Genomic DNA, 21,980 nt, shown 5'->3' with positions numbered 1-21,980 from the left:
TGGAAAAAGTGTTATGGGAGGAGGTGCTGCAGTCATTCAAGCTCATCTTGTTCTGTGTCTTCAGTTCTGAAGTGTGCCCTTTCTGTACTGTGTCTACCAACGTAATCTGGGCTTGGAGCAAGCATTGTGAAGTTATCTGTAAGCATAAAACCATCACTTGTGGGTTTGGGGCTAAAATACCCATTGATCACATACACTTTTCATTTGCCGCTCTGGGGACTGTGGGTACATGGCACCCAAAGGGTGTGAAATAGCACCAGTGATTTCCACCCACAGAGAACTGGCAGCTCGTCCGTGGTCACTAACAGTCCCCTTGGAGGAAAGCTTTTGTGGAAAAGTATCTCTATATGTTATTTGGAGTTTGCATTACTTTCAGCCCAAAACCTGCCAAAAGTATCCTATAACTAATTAGTACACACTTGGATACCGTACCAAAGTCTTTTGTCTCTTGAGTAAGTGAAAAGCTGAGCATAAAAAAAATCAGTGCTGAAAGGAAAAAATATTACAAAAGAGATATTCCCAAATGTTGAAGAAATTTTCCACAGCAAATGTAGCTAAACATCTCACAGATAAGAGATAAATTGGAATAAACAGCTGTCAGTGTTAAATAAATATCCTGGATAATGTGCAGGACAGAAATAACTACAGCATCGTCAAACTTCTTTCTTCACTTTATTTAGCTGTTCTTGCATGTAGCTCCCAATCTTTCCACTGCTCCAGTTAGTGAAGCATTTATTTTTGAGTCAGCTGCATTTCTTAAGACAGTAACAACGAAAGGCATTTCCTGAGAAGCTGCAAGGATGGGCAGCAAGAAAGAACAACAGCTAAGAAAATATGGGACCCTTGTAGTGCTTTTTATCTTCCAGGTTCAGATTTTTGGTTTTGATGTTGACAATCGACCTACAACAGATGTCTGCTCAACACACACAATTTTACCTGGACCAAAAGGTGAGGAATTATCAGGTTGCTAATGCGGAGACCAGTACTGACAAAGGCTGATTTTTTAAAAATTAGAGACATGGAGGGTTTGTGGCATGGGTTGGGCAGGAAAGATGTGAATTATTGTGGACTGTACAAACATCTAGGAAAGCGGAACTGTAACGGGGGGAAATGATGAAGCAAAGATAGTTAAATTTGCTTTTATTCAGTTTCAGGAACAGTGTCACATATTTTCATATAAGTTAGAGGTGTCCTTTTGCATCTTTCTCCAGCCATATAAATCTTCTCTTAACTTTTTGTGTTCATCACGCAACTAGTACAGCTACAAACTGAGGAACTTGTCTAAAAGTAGGCACCTATTGTGAACTGCTAATTGTCTGCTTTGCACTTACAGATAGAGAGAGGTATGCAATATTTAAAATGACCGAACCGTCTTTATTCCCAAATGTTTACTTGTAAACACATCTCTGCTGCACTCATCAGACCTGATCCAGTAGCTCTTGTTGAATTAAACAGGACCTTAGCTACAGATTTCAAGAACTGGATCAGCCCTGGCATATACAGGTCTTTTATTTTCAAAACACTTTGGAAATACGAGAAATCAAATTTTCTGCATTAACTAAGCCTTTCTGTAACACAATTAATGTTGCTGGAATTGCCTGGAGGGTATCTTAGCAAAAAATTCAGGTTCATGACATACAAATCTATCTTGTACTAACAGATCTAAAATATATATTCCACACCATGGCTATTGCAGTTCAAACTATTGCTTTCTTTTTAGTAATTCATTGTATTTTTCTATGGGCTACAGACTGAGAGAAAAAAAAAAGTACAACTGATGTAAATTTAAAGTAGAAAAAAGATTATCAAATCAAGAGCACTGCTATAGACTCATTTGTTTTTATGATGGATTATTCAAATGCATGTTGCTTAAAGGACCATTTTTAATCAGCAAGTTAATTTCTTTATGATTACAATCCAAGCTTAAACTTTTGCTGCCACAGCATAAATGCAGAGAGATTTAATGATCCCCAAGGGAGCTAGTGGGAGTTGGTTTATTTAGTATCTAAATAATGGCAGGCTGGAGAACAAAGTTTGACAGGACTGTGTTTAACAAGTCACAAGGCTAATGAGGTGGTCTCATGAAAACACAGAGTAGCTGGAACTCCGGCTGGTTTCTGTGGTCTAGCTTGTATAGGGAGCATTTGAAGGTTAGGTATTATGGTTCTTTGTAAGTGTGGCACTGAGAAAGTCAGAATTTAGTCATTAGCAGTCCTACTGCCTCCTGGCTGACACCAAGACACAAGATGAGACAACTAACGTATTGGCATAGCCCGCACTACCACTTTAGATTACTATGCCCAAGATCCATGACTGATAGAAGGAGTATCAAATAAATCACCTCCAAATTACTGGCTCTCATCCATTGCAGGTCATTAAATACTATTTTGCAGACTATGTGATGTAATTCTATAGATTAATTTCAGTTCCTACCAGAGCTGAGCTCATCCAGGACAGTTACAAGCAGCTCTCAGTGGCACTAGTTTTAACTACCAGTCATCTGGGCAACTGAAGACCAAGCAGGCTGAGTGTATGAACTATCCTATTACTCCTCAGGCACCCCTTGTAGTCAAGTATGAAACATGCTGACCTAATATGGCAGAAGAAAGTCTGTCCTGCTGCCAGTTTTCCTCTATTCATCTTATGTCTATGAACTCAGAGCACATGATCCAAGCTTATGACCACAGCCACAGGCAGCAGTTTGCTGCTTAAACTCAAACTCAGTAGTGGACAAGCCTCTGAGTTTTGCTGCTGTAGGTTTTATTTCCTATGCTACATCTGTTGTGTCCCTTTGTCCGCCGTTCTCACAAAAATGGGTTTTGACCCACCTGGCACAAGTTTCACCCCCTCACCTCCCTCTGCTCAGCATCCCAGCTATGGTAAAACATGGTGGTGCTCCCACAAGACAGAGGTGCTGAGGTCACTCAGTATATTGGCCAGCTTTTTCTACCACCACAGGCCAGATTTCCGTTGTGGCAACTTCCTCCTTCCATGACAACATGGAAGTGTCTAATGGTCCAAAGCAACCAGAAGTCAAAGGAATTAAAAGATATTCAGCAGCTGTTAAGACTTCCTACACTGTTCCACCTCACCCATCCCAGTGCAAGGTACAAATTGTCCTGTAGGCTAGACCCAGTCTGTGTGCTACGAGTGGGATGGCTCCTGGTTCTATGCAACGGCAATACTGCCATTTCCATCACACAGCCCAGAGAAGAGTAGAAAGCTGAGGGAGAAGTGAGTTTGTTTGAAGAGGCTCAGAATTTACAATCCTTTAGTGCTTGCACTGTTGGGGGCTGCATTTCTCACTTCATCATCTAGGCATTCACAGTTGCTACAGGAGCAAGCTCCCAACCTCTCCACATGCTCACCCTGAAAATTACCTGTTTAAGAAGGGTCATTAGTGTTGTGAAATTAGGCCACTTTGTCCACATGTAAGCCACATGTAACTCATTCAAGTTACTTTGTGCAAGGCATATTCTTCCCCTTCAAAAATATACTATTTGGTATGCTCATAACTGAGATGTCCCAAGAGTAGTATGACATGAGTGACGGGATGTAAAAAAAAAAGGGTAATTCCAGGCTAATTATCAGGAAAGCCTTCAAACCACTTATGACACTCGCACCAGCTCCCACAAAGCATGAGGCAAAACGAGAGGCCATCGTGTACAACAATAAGAGCTAGAAAATACTCTCGAAGACTGCAGTCTCCCAGCAACAAAAAGAATGTACTAATGTCCTGTCAGCCTTTGCGCTTTGTATAGCAATGACAGAAGTGGGTCCGAGTTAAACTGCTCAGTGTGACAAACCATCAGGGGTTTCAGCCTGACCTCTGGTGGTTCACGCGATGATCACCAGACGCCTGCAGTCCACGCCATCCATCTGCTGCTTTCCATCGTTGGTGCAAGAAAATTAAAACTGAAGTCTGTTTGCAAAGAATTATGCAAAGAAATTTGCTAAATTGGCACTCCCTAAAAATGGGAAATTAAAAAAAAAAAAAAAGAAGAAGAAGAGACAGGCAAAGGCTGGCAATTTTCTCCCAGTTTCCTTTTCTAGGCAACACTCAGATTTCTTCTCAAAAAGAGGGAACTATTTTCAATGAAAATAGCCCCACTGCAATGGCTGTCTAGTGCTGTCTTTCTGAAAACGCTTTTGAGATACACAACAATCTGGCTTACATGGCAGTGTGAGGCATTTTCTAGGGTTCTTATTGAAATACCCAAGGAACAAAACAAACAAACAAAAAGTACAGATTTTCAGTGTTTCTAACTAGTGTTTTTTGGTGTTTGATCTGAATCTGAGGCGTTAGGAACACCTTGGTCCTAGCTGGGTTGTTGTGGCACAGGAACTGGGCTGAAAATTTACACTAGGTAATGCTGATCCACAGCTGAGCAACTGGGGCAATAAAGGCCAAGTACTGTACTTCATTCACTTCTTGGGTCCAAAGAGAACAAGATCAAGCACAAACAAAACAATGAATTTTCCAGGGCAGCCAGATGCTTGGCCTAGCCAAACTAGTCATGGTCCTATTGCTTGCTTTCTACCCTTCCAAGCTTGGAAGCAGGCTGGCTGTTCCTGCTGCTGAGAAAGGATCTGGGACTGTGGGGAGGCAACAACTAAACAGTTAGAGCAATGGCACCAGTTGTTGGTCCATGCCCTGGCAGCATCAGGAACACCAGGCTCTGCTCCCCTGGGCTCTGTCCTTTCTTCCAGCTTGCTCTTGCCTAGAGACTGCAAGCTCAGTTCTGTCTAACCCGCAAAGGAAATAGACAAGATGAGATTTGACCTGTTCTGAGTAAATCAATAAGCAAGAACATGAGGGTAAAAATAAGCAGAGAACCCAAAGCTTTGACTCCTAAACTCCCATTAAAAACATGAGCAGGGGGAGAAGATGACTGGGGTGGGGGCTGGCTCTGTGGAAGCTCATTTCACATGGATTCATGGGAGCTCAGCACTTCAGAAGGCTGGCTCTAGATCTTGCAGTCTGTCCCAGGTCCCAGCTCATTTCCTTTGAAATCCAGACATAGAAACTTTGAAGGTCTTGAATCAGATCCAGGTTGAGAAACTGAAATGAGATGAAATCTGAAGAGTACTGGGAGTTTTCCATAGCAATTTAGATGTTTCCTTATCATTATTTCTGACAAGTGATGCTTATAAACTCTTTGACATTGGCTGTTGCCTCAAAATAGCATTTACTGTGGTCTCCAGTATAGCTGTCCATCTCTCAACTTTAATTGTGCTTACGCAATTTCACTCCTGGAAAATCTCAAACTCTCTCAGAAACCAGATATGCTCTTATGCACATTTCCTTCCGAAAATATAAAATGCTTTACCACATCCTATAAGCCATTCAAAACTATAGCTAAACTTCCCTCTTAGTGCCTCAAGTTTGATCGGAAGAGCCCTTTAATTTCAACACGTAATTCTTTTTTCATGGCTTTTAAAATTCCTCATTTTAGTGTACATTAAATTTCTGACATTTATCAGCCTGAGCTACAAAGCATGTATGTGGGGGCTTAAATACATAAATTCAAAAGATAGTGGGTCTGTATTTCTTACCAATGGCAATCTGATTCCTCCGTGAAGCCAAAGTAATTCATGAGTCTCTGAGACCATGCCAGAATGGCAGGGAAACAGGCTGGGAAAATTAAATCAAGCAGATCAGGTAAAAGGAGAATCAGGGATAATTTAAATTATTTCTGTGTTATTAAAGAAATAATGTATGTTCCACTCATGCACAAAAGCCCCCAGTTTCAAATAATATAAGTCAGCAGAGGTTCACTGAGCCTCCTGAAGGCTTAGGTATGACTCATGCAATGCAATAGGAGTGGAGGGTATTCCTACTGAAGTCAATGGATATTTACAAGTAGAAGAGCAAGCAGAGAATTCAGTTTTTCTTGAAGATTCTATTTCACAAGGGAAGAGAGTCTGTTGTCTAGTTTGGATCTGGGTGAAAAAAGACAACACGTCTAAGAATGGAGGAATATGTGGGAGCCCTGTATGTTCCTGCAGGACACCTGGGAGAGTTTCCCACTGCGCTCAACTTTCAGGCTTTCTACCAAAAAGGGAGGCCAAACATTATCTCCTTCTTACACTTTGACCACATGGCCCCACCTTCACCTTGTGCTGGGTCAGCTATTTACTAACCATACTTTTCACTGGGCTGATTCAGCTCACTCACTAAAAATGTGTATTTGCCTTACCGGTATTCCTCTGTTAAGGGAGTTGAATTCCTTCAACACAGGGTCAAAAGAGTGCTCAACATCAGGCAGAGGGGAGGGAGGTGTGCAGGACAGTGCTGGGAGCTGAAGTGAGGAGGAAGGACAGGGAAGATGACATCATGCCAGATAGGCAGATGACATCAAGAAATCCTGTCCTCACTAGACATGTATAGTGTGAAAGCAAGAATGCACACTGCTATGGAAATTTGCTAAGGATCTAAAAGACGCTGAAAGTGAAATTAGAGGAAATCTTGAGTCTCTCCACTGACGTAACTGTGACGTGCTCATACATTGGAAATACAAACTGGGACATGTTTGCTTATTTTTTGAGGTCTGTGACTCCCTCTGGTGACAAACTCTCTCAGGAGCTATTGCACATGCGGAAGTGCTGCAAAGGTTATCCCTGCTCAGGGTCAGTTGGCACCCCAGGCTGCAGAGCTAATCCTGTGGCTATCTGCAAGGTTCTTCCAGGAGGGCAAGGCATTCAGTTGTTCCTGCAGGGTTCTCAAGGCTTCAGAATTATGCACATCTCCTTATCCCTTTAGTTTAACACCCAAGACAGGCAGAAATCACCTGCACTCTTCGCACTCTCTCTCTGGAGATGGGGGAGGTCTGTCCCTCTGGTACCTCTGGTGGGACTAAGAGCATGAAACATGTTGCTCAGCAGAACTGTGTCACACATAGTCAGATGGTAAAACCACATAACAAATTCCATACAAAACCTTTGTGATGGGACATTGGCTATGCCCAGCAATGCTAAATGTATGCAAGGCAAGCTGTGCAAAGCACCCATGTGGTATACTAATCGAGTTAACCATCCTTCCCCCCTCATAGCAGATTAGTCATGGTCCAGGGCTTCTCAAGGACTTTTTGGCTGGTAGTGGGCTTTCTTTCATTTCAGAGTATCTGATGTAGGAGGACAACTGCGCTGTAACCCAGCATAAGTGGTGTTTCATTTGGAAGGGTGGGCATGCCCTGGAGTGTGGAGGAAGATATAGCTGCCAAAGAGAGGATGAGAGAGCATTAACATTTCTGTAGTGGTTTTGCTCAGAAGACAGGAACTGGAGCTGACCTGAGGCCATGGCTTGCCAGCACACCTGACTAAGTGTCCCTGCATGGACCCAGGGAGTCTGAGCAGAGCTCCAAGAGAACAGGCTATGTGCTGAGAGAGATACACATGCATAAGTCCAGATAGGAGTCTCCTCCTGGTGTTAGCCCTTAGGCAGCTTGCAGATGTGCTCTCACCCTGATGCAGGGCTGCCTCTGTTGATAAAAGCGGGCTCTGTAACCTCTGGGAATTACACCCTGGTTCTCCAAAAAACAGGGCCAGCCCTTGATCACAAGATTCGGAGAGTCATTAGATATATGTGAACAATATATATGAACCAGAAAACATCCTCAGTTCATGAATACAAACGAAATAAATTGCCTACAAAAGATTCAGCAGGGAAATCTAAGTCACTTGAAGGTCAGTAAAATCTTACTACTTAAATTCTTACCAAATGTAACCTCTCAACACTGTGTTCTTTAGTGAAAGTCCTAAAAAGACTGAGCCCCTTTCAACTGTCTAAAAATCCTGCTGGTGATTAGACCTTTAGCATTTTCCTGAACTTGTTTATAGGAGAAAGAAGGCCTGTTGTTCCCTCTCAATTATAATTAAAATTTTCTAATGGCTGCAAAAGTCACTTTCTATTTATGGCTTCTGCTTTTCTTTTGTCTTGCACAGTCCCAAGATGGAAGAGTCGAGTAATGTACTGCTTCAGGTGTTCATTTCAGTAATCTGGTATTTTAAATCTGTAACACAGAAGAAACAAATCAACTTGAGGGAATACTAACAAGGTTGAGAAATGGTCTTACTTCAGTTACTGATTTCAAGTGCTTCTTCACCCATGCTTCAAATGCCAATGCAGTGCATTATCTGACATCCCTGCAACCACAGTTTTAAGGTGACAATCTGCTAATTAGATTAAAATTTAACCAGACACTGCCACGAGTGTAAAGCAGCACAAAGGAGAGGTGATCCTCTAGGTATAGATTACAAGCATATGAGGTCAAGGGTCAGAAAAATCACGTTGCACAAAGCACAGTAGTACAGAATTCAAAAATCCAGCCCAGAGTACTAGCAGGACAGATTTTTTTTTTCTGGATAATCAAAAAACAAACAAAAAAAGGAGCTAATACAATGGGATGGTTTGTCCACGTGAAGCCCCAGAGGAAAGGGAGGAATAGTTATTATAAATTAGAAAGGAAGCCAACTCAACCTCTGCCCAGAACAGTCAGCCCCTCCTACTTGGTTGCAAATCATAGCGAGACCACAAGAGGGGAGCACAACACAAGAGTTCAAGTTTTGTGCCAAAATTTGAGATCACTGCACACAACACCAGCTAAAGGAGGACACAAAACATTTTAAAACCATATTAGCAAGCACTGGGCTTAATCCAGTCTTAAATTAACAACTAGATGGTACCACTAACTAATACTGGTTTGTGTCTACCCTTGTTTTGTAATGGCCTACCTATTCTCAGATACATGGGGAGAAAAGCAGGATTACTCTCCTTTACAGACAAATTATTTTTCTTCCCATTTTTCTGGACAGGGAAACTAAGACAGAATGTGGTAGGCTGCTTTATGCCAAGGTGATAGATATTACTTCCCTCTCCCTTAGGCTTTTGGATGGTTTAAGCAAAAATTTGGACTATACAAGGTATAAACAATAAAAGTTGAGGCCCTTCCATAACCTCTCAAAATCTCAGAACAAACTTTCCAAAACCTATCATTCCTTTCACCTGTTGGCTCTCAGTCTGATGGTCCATACAGGACAACCCTCATCTGCAGCAGTCCCATGTGTGAAAAGCTTACTCCAGTGTCCCTCAGAAAAAGTCACTGTAGCTTTCAATGGCTCGAAATGTTGAAACTGAGATAGGAATAAAACATCTTTGGAAAGGAATCACAGCTTCTCTGCTTTTATATTGGCTTTCTTTTTTGGGCTCTATTTCTAGGATTAACTGTCTAAGCAAGGTTTCTTTAAAAAGAAAAAAAAATGAAAAGGCATCTTGCACAGAGGTCTTTCTTCTGCAGCAAACAAGAGTCCTTCTGGAGATTTTAACCCCACAGAGCAGCCTGCAGGCCACAGGGAACGTAACTAACCAGCCTGAAAGATGATGAGGACTGCCAGGGTGACAAGCAATGGTTTGAAAGGTCAGCAGGAATTTGGTTTGCTCCAAAGAAACTCCAAAGAAACAAAGCTTCTATACCAGACCCAGAATTACAACCTATCTTACATAAAGCAATTAATTGCACAGGGAAAGGTTGGACCTGAAAAGCCTCCCACAATTCTCTCTTGTCAGAGAACATAGTCCATTTGTTAAATATCCCCATATTGTATTTATAGTCAAGATTCATCCAGCTTTTCCAGCCTTTGAATCATGCCCTGCTTCCTTTCTATTATCACACAACTTTCCCCCTGTATGGGTTTCATGACCATATTGGCTCTTAACCTCCTCCCAGAATTTCATTTCACAAGCTCTTTGTCAGCCTCTGGGAAACTTTTCTGAATTTCTGAGCTACTGAGAAGTGACTTTTACACTTTTCTCAAGGGTTTCTTAGATGGATTTGGAAAAGACAATATCTTGTCCACTGAAGTCAACAACAAATTTAAACTGTACATTCTCTAGCTCTGCTGTTTGATGACCAGTAGAATCATAGAATGGCTTGGGTTGAAAGGGACCTTAAAGATGATTTAGTTCCAATCACTCTGCTGTAGGCAAGGACACCTTTTACTAGGCCAGGTTGCTCAGAGCTCCAACCTGGACTTAAACACTGCCAGGTATGGAGCATCTACAGCTTCTCTGGGAAATCTGATCCAGTGCCTCACCACACTCACAGTACAGAATTTCTTCCTCATATCTACTGTAAACCTACTCTCCTTCAGTTTAAATTCATTTCCCCTTGTCCTGTCACTACATGCTCTTGTAAATAGTCTCTTCCATCCTTCTTCCTTCAGGTACTGGCAGGCAGTAATTAGGTCACTCAGAGCCTTCTCTTTTTCTGGCTAAACAAACAAAATTCTCTCAACATTTCCTCGTAGGAGAGGTGCTCCATCCCTCTGATTATCTTGGTGGCCCTCCTCTCTGACTCGATCCAACAGGTCCATGTCCTTCCTGTGCTGGGGACCCCAGAGCTGGAGGTAGTACCCAAGGTGGGGTCTCACCAGAGCAAAGTAGAGGGGCACAATCACATCCCTCACCCTGCTGGTCATGCTGCCTTGGATGCACCCCAGGACACAGTTGGCTTTCTGGGCTGCAAGTGCACATTGCCAGCTCATATCCAGCCTCTCATTGACCAGCACCCCCAAGTCCTTCTCAGCAGGATTGGAAGCCAGTAAAAGCAGGCTGATCCTTCCATCAGCTTCAGGCTCAGACCCACAGCTTCAGCTGGATATTTAAAGAGCTTGGCTTTTGGAAATATATACTAAGTTTTTCAGTATTTTTAAGACCCAGTGAAAACAGAGATGTTTAAAATTTCTATTGCTGCCTGCTTATAGCCTTTTCTCTTCCTATTTTGTCCTGTGGCAGCTGGTGTTAAAAACAAAGTGCCTGAGTGAGCCAGCCCACACATGCATCATGTTTCCTCCTTGTCTATGCCTCTAGAAACTGCTTCCTCCCTCCAACACAGACTGAAGTTCAGCCCTTTATCTTTCTCAGCTTGGACCACTGACCTTTTACCCCAAATGGCATCCTGACCAACAGACTGAATCTGCTCTCCACAAAAAAGTCCCAACACTGAAGGGTTTTTTGGCATAAAGGGACAGACTCAGATCAGTCCATGCAACTGTCATGGAAAGGTGCCAGACATCTAAAATTACATTTTATATGCTGCAACTAATATGCAGCACTTCTCATCCGGCATCACTCCACAGAACAGCCTCATGGCACACTACCTATGACTACAGAAGTAGAGGAAGGTAAATCAGGAATGAGTGGGCAGTATTTCTCAGGAAAAAAAATGAGACCAATGTAATGATCAGTCTTAAAGCAACCACGGGAAGGTACTTTCTCCTCACCACATAAAAAAACCACTGAGCTCTTTGCCACAGGATATTTATTATAAGGGTCAAAAGTATACATGGATTTAAAAGGCACAAGGCTATTTGGTGGAGGGAAGAATCACTAGTTCATGAGAGGTCTGGATGCAGTGTTTGGCTCAGGTGAGCCTTTAAACCACTGCTTGTGAGAGTCTGGAAATGGCTGCCTGGGTCATAGTCACCCTCAGTACACCCAGTTCCCTAAACACCTGCTGTCAGGGCTTGGAGGCACCATCCTCAGTGAGACAGGTTATTGGTCTTGTCACATACTGCTGTTCTGTCCTCATTTCTCATTTTGCTGACATCCAGGCAGACTTCCCTCCCCTGGTTCTCCATACACTGAAGTGCAGCCTCTTCTTCCCTTACGGGCTGCAGGCACAGACACAACTGGCTGCCAGTAACAGGTGAGATTCTGGCTGAGCCAAGAGACTGTGGCACTGCTTCCCACTGCATGGCAAGGCTTACTGCCAACAAGGGTAGGGAACAGGGGGAGAGGCTTTGGAAGACTGCCTGTATTCAGTGCTACTGTTTGGTGCAGGTGAGTTGTGTCCCCTGCCTGCACCTCCTGGGGGAGGGCAGGGGGGAAAAATGAGAGAGAGCAAATCTCTTCTTGAAATTTGGCTCAAAACTAAGAAGTAAAAACTAAGAAAATCAACTTTAGTTGTGCCTCAAATTTCCTGCATAGTGCAAAGAAACATTGTATGCTACCTATGGAAGGAGATAATATATCTTTCCGGCTAATTGCTGCCTTGCACCTTTGGACTGTAAGCTGCACAGTGAGAGACTGTCTGTTACAACAATAAAAATGTTTGTACGGTACTACACAGGAACCTATGTAAGAGGGTCTTGATCTCATTTGGAGAAATCTCTGCACTACTGTAATAAATGCAATGATTTTGCCTCTTACAGATACCCTGTGTATGATTTTTCAAAATAAAGCATTGGAGTAACTGCAAAACAAGTTTGTTATATCAACATACAAATGTTATCTGTCAAAAACTGAAGGCAAGAATTCTGCCATATTAAGTGCCAAGGTCTATGTTAAGAAATATTTCAACATATTTACATTCCTCCCATTTTGAAAGCATCTGCATACCTTGAACACAGAGTCACTAGGAAGAGAATCACTAGGAACAATTAATAAACACCTACTGCCTCCCCTGGTAGTACATCTGTGTGTTCACAAGTTTCCCAACAGAGAAAGATTGGCTTATTTATCTGTTTTATAGCTAATAAGGCTTAACGTGTGGGAGTAGAAATTGGTGTTGTTGAATTCTCATGTTGTAACAGCCTCTCAGAAAGGGAAAGTTAATAGCTTTTCCTAATGATGGTCAGATTCATCATATCTTCTCTGGAAATTTATCCCATGGCTACTGTGCCTTCAGTGTGAAATAGAAAGAAATTAATAGGAAAAAAACCCTATGAACTTTACTTTCTGAGCATGTATAGTTGTACTTACTGCACTGAGAGAAAGGTACCATGTTGTTTTATTTTCTGGTTTTTTGGAAGGGGATGAAGGTGAAAAGGGAGACAGAGGAGAAGCAGGCAAACAAGGAAAGGTTGGACCAAAAGGACCAAAAGGTATTTATAACATTTTGTTGGTTATTACTGATATATGAATATCATTATGCACAACTGTAATGGTGCATATGATTGCTGATGTTTAATGCTTTTCATTCCTGTTGAACCAGTGGATTTCACAATCCTGTCAAACATTAATCAGAGAACCTAACAATACTAAGAGAGCTTGGAGCAATTCCTACCGATACTTAAGACAACCATATATGGCTGTTATGAGTGTGATTCAGAAGACCCAGATCATATGTATAATCAGAAAGATTACTGATCCTTACTCAAATGATTCTTTAGTTGAAACTGAATTTTGAAAGTTATTTCCTAGTAATACATCAGGATGCTCAATAACATTGGGTCTCAGTTGTCTGTATTCTGCAGAAGAGCAAACAAAGCCATTGAAAACAGAAGTTCCTCTAATCAAGCAGCATCTGAGCTGAGAACAAAGAGTCACAGATGTTTCAGAACTTGGCTCAATTAAACATATTCCACATCCACAGTGTGACCTGTGGAGGGCATTTGGAGGCACCAAATGTGATGGTGTCAGCCTCGTTTGCATTCTGCAATTCAAAACCTTAATTTATCTTTAGAGTTTGATGATAACGTGTATCCATGGTCTTTCTTCTTTGATAGCGGTGTAAGACTAATCGGGAAAGTTTTTACTTTTATAGAACCTTTAAAATCATTCTGTTATTATTGCTATAACAAAAAACTTTTTCCATTTTTAAATGCATTCTTATGATTTTGATTCTTACCTTAAAATGAACATCAGGTAAGATACAAGGGAGTCAGCTAACCAACCATTTACAAAGCATCTTACTGATGTTAAATTCAGTGTGCAAGCTGAGATTCCCTAGATTGGCCTGTCATCATTAGACAGCTATTTTAGAACTTGAACTACTAATCAATTAAAAACTACATCTGTTATTTTGGTGCTCTGAAGACAGGGAAAGCATATACACCAAAACTAGCTCCCTACTTACCATCTATAACGCAGCTGTCTCCTTTGAGAACACACGCAGGATCACCCTCGAGGCAAAAAGGCAACGCAGAAAGAACCATGTATTGCAGAATACACCATCTAAGGAGTCTTTCTGCTGTGCCTTTTGCAATCTGATATGTCTGTCACGTATTGGCCTCATAAGCCACCAGCGTGCCTGTAGCAAATGTGGATAGAGCCTTCCCAAATCTTCGTTCGCGAAGCCTAGCCATGAGCTCCCTACTTGCAATTCTGCTTTGAGAAGGATTCCCAGCAAAGCTCCAAGGACTTTACCTCAAGAAAGAAGGGAAGACTTTTGTCTGGGGTGGAGAAAAATGAAAACAAATAAAGCTGCTGTCAGCCTGGTTTGACTGTGAAGTAAAATCAATATTTGAATATTCACTAGCAGTTTTAGTTTGTGTTTTCTGTAAGAAAATATGATATTTCTGGCCATTGAACAGGCAGTTCTATTAAGGTGCCTTGCAACGTCCCACTGTCGTATCCTACAGCAGCAGACATCTGTGCTGTACTCCTCCAAACATCCTCAGGGCTGCGCTCATTCTGACTTTGCCACACATGCAGACTAGCCACACTCAGGAAAAACAGCAGCAGTAGATACCTAAACAGTGCCTTGGAAAAGAAATTACAGAAACCATCCATACTCATTTCCTTTTCATTTCTTCTCTTAGGAAATGAAGGACCAGTGGGGGATGCTGGTGACCAGGGAATGCTTGGGAAAATTGGCCCAATTGGTGGCAAGGGTAAGCTCTGGTCTGGGAGTTTTCTCGGTTTTTTCCCTTAAGGTAAAAATGTGTTTTGTGAGAGTTCCAGAGATGGAGTAATATCAGATAATGGCTGTGACCAATGCTCTCCAAATAAAGTTATGCATAAAAATTGGTGATGAGAGCTAATGGAGATATTCTTGTTTTATTTCCCATGTGCGCTATATCTGTCTTATTTGGATAAAATAATTTGGTTTATGAGTTAAAAAACCAACTCTTTTCGATGGATCTAGTTGAAGGTGTCTTGGCTCATTGCAGGAGGGTTGGACTAGATGATCTCTAAAGGTCCTCTCCAACCCAAATTATTCCATGATTCTACGGTAAAAGAGGAAAGAAGAAATCTTGCCCTTGTGAGGCAAATCTTCTGCATGTTCTAAAAAAGAAAGACAAATTTATGCCTCTCATTTGGACACAAAGGCCTAAGTTAATGTTCTGCTGCTGTTCAGGATGCCACATCTGGTCACCTGCACTGTTCTGGGTCACATATGCACAGGACAGCTTGGTAAGGAAGGGATTTAGGAGTTTTAAGAAGATATTCATGTAAGCAGGGACAACTACTTGCAAATCAAGGTAGACTCCAAGTCTGCCTGGACAATAATTTCATGAAATTATGCTCTATTTATCTTAAGAAGAAGCTCGGGCATTTCTTTCTGGTATTTCTAAAGAGTTACTTAAGAAGGAATATCAATTCTGCCACAAGGAGACCTGCCTTGAAAGCTGATCAGGAACTCCACCATCCCCAGGGGAACTCTGTGGTCTCTAACCAGTGCATCAAGCCAGGTATGCTGGTGAATGGGTGGAACAATCTCTCCAGGGAGCTTCTCAAACCAGTGTTTTCAGTAGGCCTTTGGTGGCCTCTAGCCAGCGTCAGTATCAGAGAAGAAAAGAATTTTGTCTGAGGGACTAATTTTAAATGAAGTATCTCACAAATTGCTTTTCTTTATCTGAAAATAAACCAATGATCTGAGCCTTTAAACCAAGCTCTCTCAATCTGAATGCACAAATTTCCTCTTACAGTTTTTCTCATTTTCTTTATTTGCAGAAGCAAAGGTCATTAAGTCACTGTTTAAATCTACAATTAAACAATCTAGTTCTTAATGAAGTAACTCTGAAATTCCAGCTTGCAAGTATGCATGTCAAGCAATGCTAATTAAAATGACAGCCAACATGTAAATTCTTTTAAAAATCACAACCATATAAAGTAAAAAGTTCATCAAAACATGGCTATCAATAAAGCAGAGCAAGCAGTATTTTTTCACTTCTAAAGGTTTAATTCATAAAAGAAGAGCTGACATGAATTCCAGACAAAGTCCAGCTGCTCCTGATCCAAATTACAGCTGAGATCTTTTAAAAAGCTAGTCACCTCCACTTATATACTAGCAGAGCATTGTAAATCATTTTTATGGTTTACAAAAGAGGAAAGCAGTTGGATGAAAATAATTCACATTTCCATAAACTGCAACTGAAATTAAATGCTGCTCCTTACTGACCTCCCTCTGTGCAGGTGCAGGTGCCAACTGCTGCCCACACACACAATCTGTGGCACACATGAATTCAGTGGCTTAGTGCACATGAGCCTTGTCTGGTGCCTCAGCCCATCATGGAGCTACTGAACCCAGGGAAGGGCTCTGTCCTGTAGCCCGTGAGAGAACCCAGATCTCACCTCTCCAAGATTTCTGGAGTGCTTTCAGCCTCTCAGGATCGTTTTGCAGTTTATATTTAAAGTAAGTAGTACCAGGAACCAGCAGAACACAAGATGCCTGTGTTATCAGCAAGTTAGCTATTAAAGGGTTCTCATTTCCATACACCAGAATTAATCATGGTTTGTTTAACTTGGCATGTCTTCCAGCACAGTACATCAGAGCTTCCTATCAGAAGCACGCTGTTAATATATTATTAAACAGGTTTTCAAATACACTCCCCTGACATATGCACTGTCTGAGATCTGAGAATATATTCTCCTCTTTATTCAGGTGACAAAGGAGCCAAGGGCTTATCAGGGGTTCCTGGAAAAAAAGGAAAAGCAGGTATGCTATGCATCCTTCTCTGCAGAATGGTCAAGTCTGCTGGGTTTTTGATTTCAGGACTGGTTTGTCTGGAGTTTTGGGAAATTTTGAGGTCCACGGGAAAACATGAGAATAAACAGGAGGAGACTGAAAATGTTTTGTTGAGCAAAATGAAGACTAGGATAGGACATGACTGATGCCTACGAATACACCAACATACATAAAATAAGAAGAGTCACCCAAATTAATGGGCAATGTTTGTTATCACAAAAACTAACACATAGACAGGCCAGCAGTTTACATTTATACTGGATTCTAGAAGAAAGTTACTAACATGGTTAGTTCACTAACATAGTCCTTCTACCGAAAGTTTTGCCAATCCCACCTCTATGCATACTCACAAAACTCCTTCACTGAGAAAGCAGCAGTTCCCCATTTCATGGATGCTGTTTCTGTTAGAAGGCTGGGGGACCTGCGCTGATTACAGATACAAAGGTAGATCTTTGGTATTCAGATGTCAGGCTGTAGTGATCCTCCTGGCAAGCCACATCTCTGGAGCTAGATGGAATCAATAATGAGAGGGACAGAGGATGTACAAATCCCACACTGATACGGGTCAAAAGAAGATGGCAAACTCTTCTATCCACATTTTTAAAAGCAGGGATTCTTAAGCCAGTTAGCAAGGGATTAGACAGAGCCAAAATATTTAGCGCTTTGATCAGCAGAAGTACAGCCAGTGGGTCAAGGTGAGACTGGCTGTCCACACGTAAAGCCTGGGTCTTCAGAAGCTTTGGAAGTGGGCTATGGGTGACTCTCCATGCACACACACAAATGCTTCTAAACAGATAAATCCTCTACCCTTTGTATTGCATTAGGCACGGTCTGTGACTGTGGAAGATACCGCAGATTTGTTGGACAACTGAATATAAATGTTGCTCGTCTTAATACATCCATCAAGTTTGTAAAGAATGGTAAGGATTTTTATGTATTTGATGGGTTTTAATTGGTTTCAATAGCAGTTATCATTGCTATTCTTCTACCATTGCTTCTCTATGGCAGAAGCCACAGATGACCCAGAGGGAGGGTCCTGCTGTGCCAGGCACTCTAAAAACCTACAAAAGAGAGACAGTCTTATACCTATAAGAATGTAAGGACCAGATGACTAAAGGCAAAAACAATAAAGAATTATCTACAGCACAACAGAATGAATAATGAAAAGCACAAGGCACAGTTTGCTAATCACCTCTGCACTGTCAGTCTGCTTAGGCTCAGTGTCCAGTCAGGCAATGTAAGGAAAAAGTTCGTGTCAATCTACTCCAAAGAGGCAGGAAAAGCAATAGGAACCTCTTGATCTTTCTGCTGCCCAGGAAGGCTGCAAACATTGTATTGCTAGTGCTCCCTTCAGTGCAAGCATCATTTTTCTGTAACAGGGAGCCAACGCTCAAAGACATGGGTTATAAGAAGCCACATTTGCAGGCAGTGCTGTCAGGTGGACAGTGCAAACTGCCCCACTGAAAGGAAAGCAGAGAGTTTCCTGGCATATCAGAGATTTTGAGACAGCTCCACCACCGCTTCCAGGACTAGGGCTGCATCAGTAAATCAAATGCATTTGAGACTGTTCTCTGTCACTGCAGGCATCCAGCACAGAACTCATCTGTATTATAAATCCCACAAAACTTGACATATTATCAAGGAGTATCTCTCTACTAACTCCTAAACTGTGCGTGGGATAACTCCTAAATTGTTTGGGAGAGTGTTAAATGTCCCAGGCCAAACACTGCTCAGGACCATGCCAGCAATCCATCAGCAGAGACTACCAACCTCCAGCTGCCCAGGCACGCTCCTTGTCACTGCTTAATTCACAAGGTTATACACTGGTTGAGAGGTCTGCCTTTTAAAGCTGCTGAGCAGCCACAATTTTCTTCCTAGTCAATGCCACATAGTGCTACAGCAGCTCTGAATATCAGGCTGTATTTAAAATGTCTTATTTTAGCAGTCACATTCATTTTCCTCTTTATGGAAAGGGCCTGAAAAGCTATCTATATTCCTATGTTTCTATCCCTGGGCACTCTTTCACAATTTATATTCAAACACGTACAATGGAGGTGATTCAGAGTTAGACATTGCTATTTGACCATTTAGCATGCCTTAATTTGGCTAGTATTAGATATCTATGAAGTAAAACTTATGTGTCACAGGAGACACACCAACCAGGACTGAATAGTTCTTGTCCTAATGCGTGCAAGGTGCTTGTCAGTCCCATTAGTTGCATCACTCTCTGATCATGTCTTCATTGTTCATCACAAATTCAGTGCTGGGAATACTTTTCCTCTTTCCCTTTTATCAATTCTAATCTAAAAATCATCTCGCTGTCATGTTGGAATAGAAGCACCTTCAGCACCTGTTGACATGCCATTAAGCAATTTTTCTTCTCCTTTAAAGTAATAGCAGGTATCAGGGAGACAGATGAGAAATTCTATTACATCGTGAAAGAAGAGAAGAATTACAGAGAAGCCTTGATCCACTGCAGGGACAGAGGAGGAACACTGGCCATGCCTAAAGATGAGGCAACCAATGCCCTGATTGCCGACTACATTTCCAGCAGTGGTCTCTTCCGAGCCTTCATTGGGCTGAATGACATGGAAAAAGAAGGACAGTTTGTGTATGCAGACAACAGCCCACTGCAGAACTACAGTAACTGGAAGCAAGGGGAGCCTCATGACCCAGCTGGCCATGAGGACTGTGTGGAAATGCTCAGCACAGGAGAGTGGAACGACTCTGAGTGCCAAGTCACCATCTACTTTGTATGTGAATTCCTCAAGAAGAGGAAATAAAGGTGCCAGAGAATGTGCCTGGCACCTGCTGTGTATACAATAACCCATCCTCATTCATCTGCTGTAGAGAGAGCAAACCAAGGATAGCAAACTAGGGATAGGACCGAATCCAGCCTTCACGTCACCGGGTTAAACAAGAGTAGCTAAGGTTTAGTCATCAGTGACGATAAAGTCAGCAAAGATTTGCAGAGGGCATCCAGCCAGTTGTGAATTTTTGTTTCATTTATACATGCATTTTAGGTTGGGCATTTCTTTGTGTAATTTAGGGGTAAATTTAGAGCATGCAGAGGTGAATATAATTTCACCAATGCCAGAAATAGTAAGCTCATTGGTATATTAATCACTGATGTGATTTGCAAAGTCCACAAAGTGGAAAAAAAGTGAAAGAGTATGATTTTCACTAATCTCTGACCTGTGCAGGAAGTCCCAGCAACCTCCCTGGTGACTTCAGAGCTGGGAGAAGAGATTTACAGCTTCTCTTGAAAAAATCCTTCTTTTGTTAGAATCATAGAGTAATCTGAGTTGGAAGGGATCTCTGGAAGTAATCTGGTTGAATCATCCATGCAAAGCATGGCCAACTTCAAACTTAGAAGTTGGAATATTCCCTTAATTTGGCTGTGCAATTATATTGCCTGATATGCATTTATCTGGACTTCTGCAAAGCCTTTGAAATGGATGCCCACAACATCCTTCTCTTTAAATTGGAGTGAGATGGATTCTCTGGGTGGACTATTAAATGAATAAAGAATTGGTTGGACTGTGACATCCAGATGTCAGTGGTTGATGGCTCGAGTCCTGATGGTCATCAATGTTGTGTGTGTGTCCCTCAGGAGTCCGTTTTGGGACCAGTGTTATTTCATAGCTTCATTAATCACATGGACAAAAGGATTGAGTACACCCTCAGCAAATTTGCAGATGACACTGAGCTGAGTGGTACAGTTGACAGACCTGAAGGACAGGGTGCCATCCAGAGGGACCTGGACAAGCTCAAGAAGTGGGCCCATTGGAATCTTATGAGGTTTAACAAGACCAGGTGCAAGATGCTGCACCTGGGTCAGGGCAACCCCTGGTATTAAAAACAGGCTGGGGATGAACAGACTGAGAACAGCTCTGCTGAGAAGGACTTGGGGGTGCTGATGGATGAGAGGCTGGACATGAGGAGGCAAGGTGCACTCACAGCCCAGAAAGCCAATTATGTCCTGGGCTGCACCCAAAGCAGCGTGGGCAGCAGGGCAAGGGAGAGGATTCTGCCCCACTACTCCACTCTTGTGAGGCCACATCTGCAGTGCTGCATCCAGCTCTAGAGTCCCCAGCACAAGAGGGACATAGACCTGTTGGAGTGAGTCCAGAGGAGGGCCACCAAGATGATCAGAGGGATGGAGCACCTCTCCTGTGAGGAAAGGTTGAGAAAATTGGGTTTGTTCAGCCTGAAAAAGAGAAGGTTATGGGTGACCTAATTTCAGCCTTCTAGTACCTGAAATGGGAGCCTACAAGACAGTTGGAGAAAGACTTTTTGCAAGGGCATGAAGTGACAGGATAAGGGGGAATGAGTTTAAACTGAAGGAGAGTAGGTTTATATTAGACATCAGGAAGAAATTCTGTGTGATATCAGGAAGAACCACGGTGAGGGTGGTGAGGCACCGGATCAGATTGCCAGAGAAGTTGTGGATGCCTCATCCCTGGAAGTATTCAAGGCCAGGTTGTATGGAGCTCTGAGCAATTTGGTCTAGTGAAAGGTGTCCCTGCCTATGGCATGGGGGTTGGAACAAAATCTTTAAGGTCACTTCCAACCCAAGCCATTCTATGATTTTACAAAGGAGGGGTCTTGCTTATTTCTGCTTCCAACTCTATCTTTTATCAGGCTGGTCTGAGTTGTGAGGAATTAATGGTACTTCTGCATACAAGCCTGCACAGCTTGTAGGAAACCTGAGAATAGGTGGAGAAGTTCTAGTCTCTGAAGTCTCCCAAAATCTATGAAAGACAAAGAAAAATAAATCTAGTACAAAGAGAACTGCGCAAAGGAAGCAAAACCATTCCTGTAGGCTGTAAACAGCCCCATGTAGTATAAGCTATACCTTGTGCATTGCTGGTTTAACAAGAGATTCTAGAAACATATTAACTCCCTAACTCAGAAGGCAGTGACATGTGATGTCTAATGCTAAAATCACCCATGCCTTTGCAACACAGGGCACAGCTATGCAACAGGCTTTATCCCCCAAGAATTCAGGTGTTGTTGAGCAACTTAGTCATGCACTTCAGAGGGACTCCCCAAAAATGATAAGCAGTGAACATGAAGGCTCTGCCGTCCGTGCCTGGCTGCTCACATCTGTGCATCAGAATGCCCACAATGGATCACAGCTTCATATCTTTGAGAATATTGACAGACCTTTTTTCTTCAGACACAGCAACCACTTTGCCTTCAGAAGCGAGCCTGTTCTTAATCATGGCTCACGTTTCCTCACAGCAGGAGATGTCAAGAGACATCCCAGGGCCATTGCCATGAAAT

At 42.3% G+C, this 21,980-nt stretch overlaps 1 protein-coding gene and 1 long non-coding RNA gene across 2 annotated transcripts in view; one reads left to right on the top strand and one right to left on the bottom strand.

The window, feature by feature from the left end:
- The window catches only part of LOC135409949 (uncharacterized), an 80,076-nt gene that overhangs the window by 44,313 nt on the left and 13,783 nt on the right, over positions 1–21,980 (bottom strand). The window lies entirely within an intron of this gene.
- Positions 505–20,237, top strand: COLEC10 (collectin subfamily member 10). The gene is made up of 6 exons (XM_064646028.1): positions 505–948; positions 12,811–12,882; positions 14,542–14,613; positions 16,608–16,661; positions 17,516–17,611; positions 19,083–20,237. The coding sequence occupies exons 1-6, from the start codon at positions 801–803 to the stop codon at positions 19,472–19,474; spliced, it is 834 nt and encodes a 277-aa protein (XP_064502098.1). The 5' UTR covers positions 505–800; the 3' UTR covers positions 19,475–20,237.

Source organism: Pseudopipra pipra, chromosome 1 (assembly GCF_036250125.1).
Source record: "Pseudopipra pipra isolate bDixPip1 chromosome 1, bDixPip1.hap1, whole genome shotgun sequence".
Taxonomy (NCBI): Eukaryota; Metazoa; Chordata; class Aves; order Passeriformes; family Pipridae; genus Pseudopipra; species Pseudopipra pipra.
The sequence above is the reverse complement of the archived record's forward strand: the minus strand, read 5'-3'. Positions and strand labels throughout refer to the sequence as shown.

Coding starts and splice junctions, on each gene's coding strand:
- COLEC10 (XM_064646028.1), top strand. CDS start 801: ATGGGCAGCAAGAAAGAACAACAGCTAAGAAAATATGGGACCCTTGTA. Junction 949..12,810: donor AATTTTACCTGGACCAAAAG/GTGAGGAATTAT, acceptor GTTTTTTGGAAG/GGGATGAAGGTGAAAAGGGA. Junction 12,883..14,541: donor TGGACCAAAAGGACCAAAAG/GTATTTATAACA, acceptor TTCTTCTCTTAG/GAAATGAAGGACCAGTGGGG.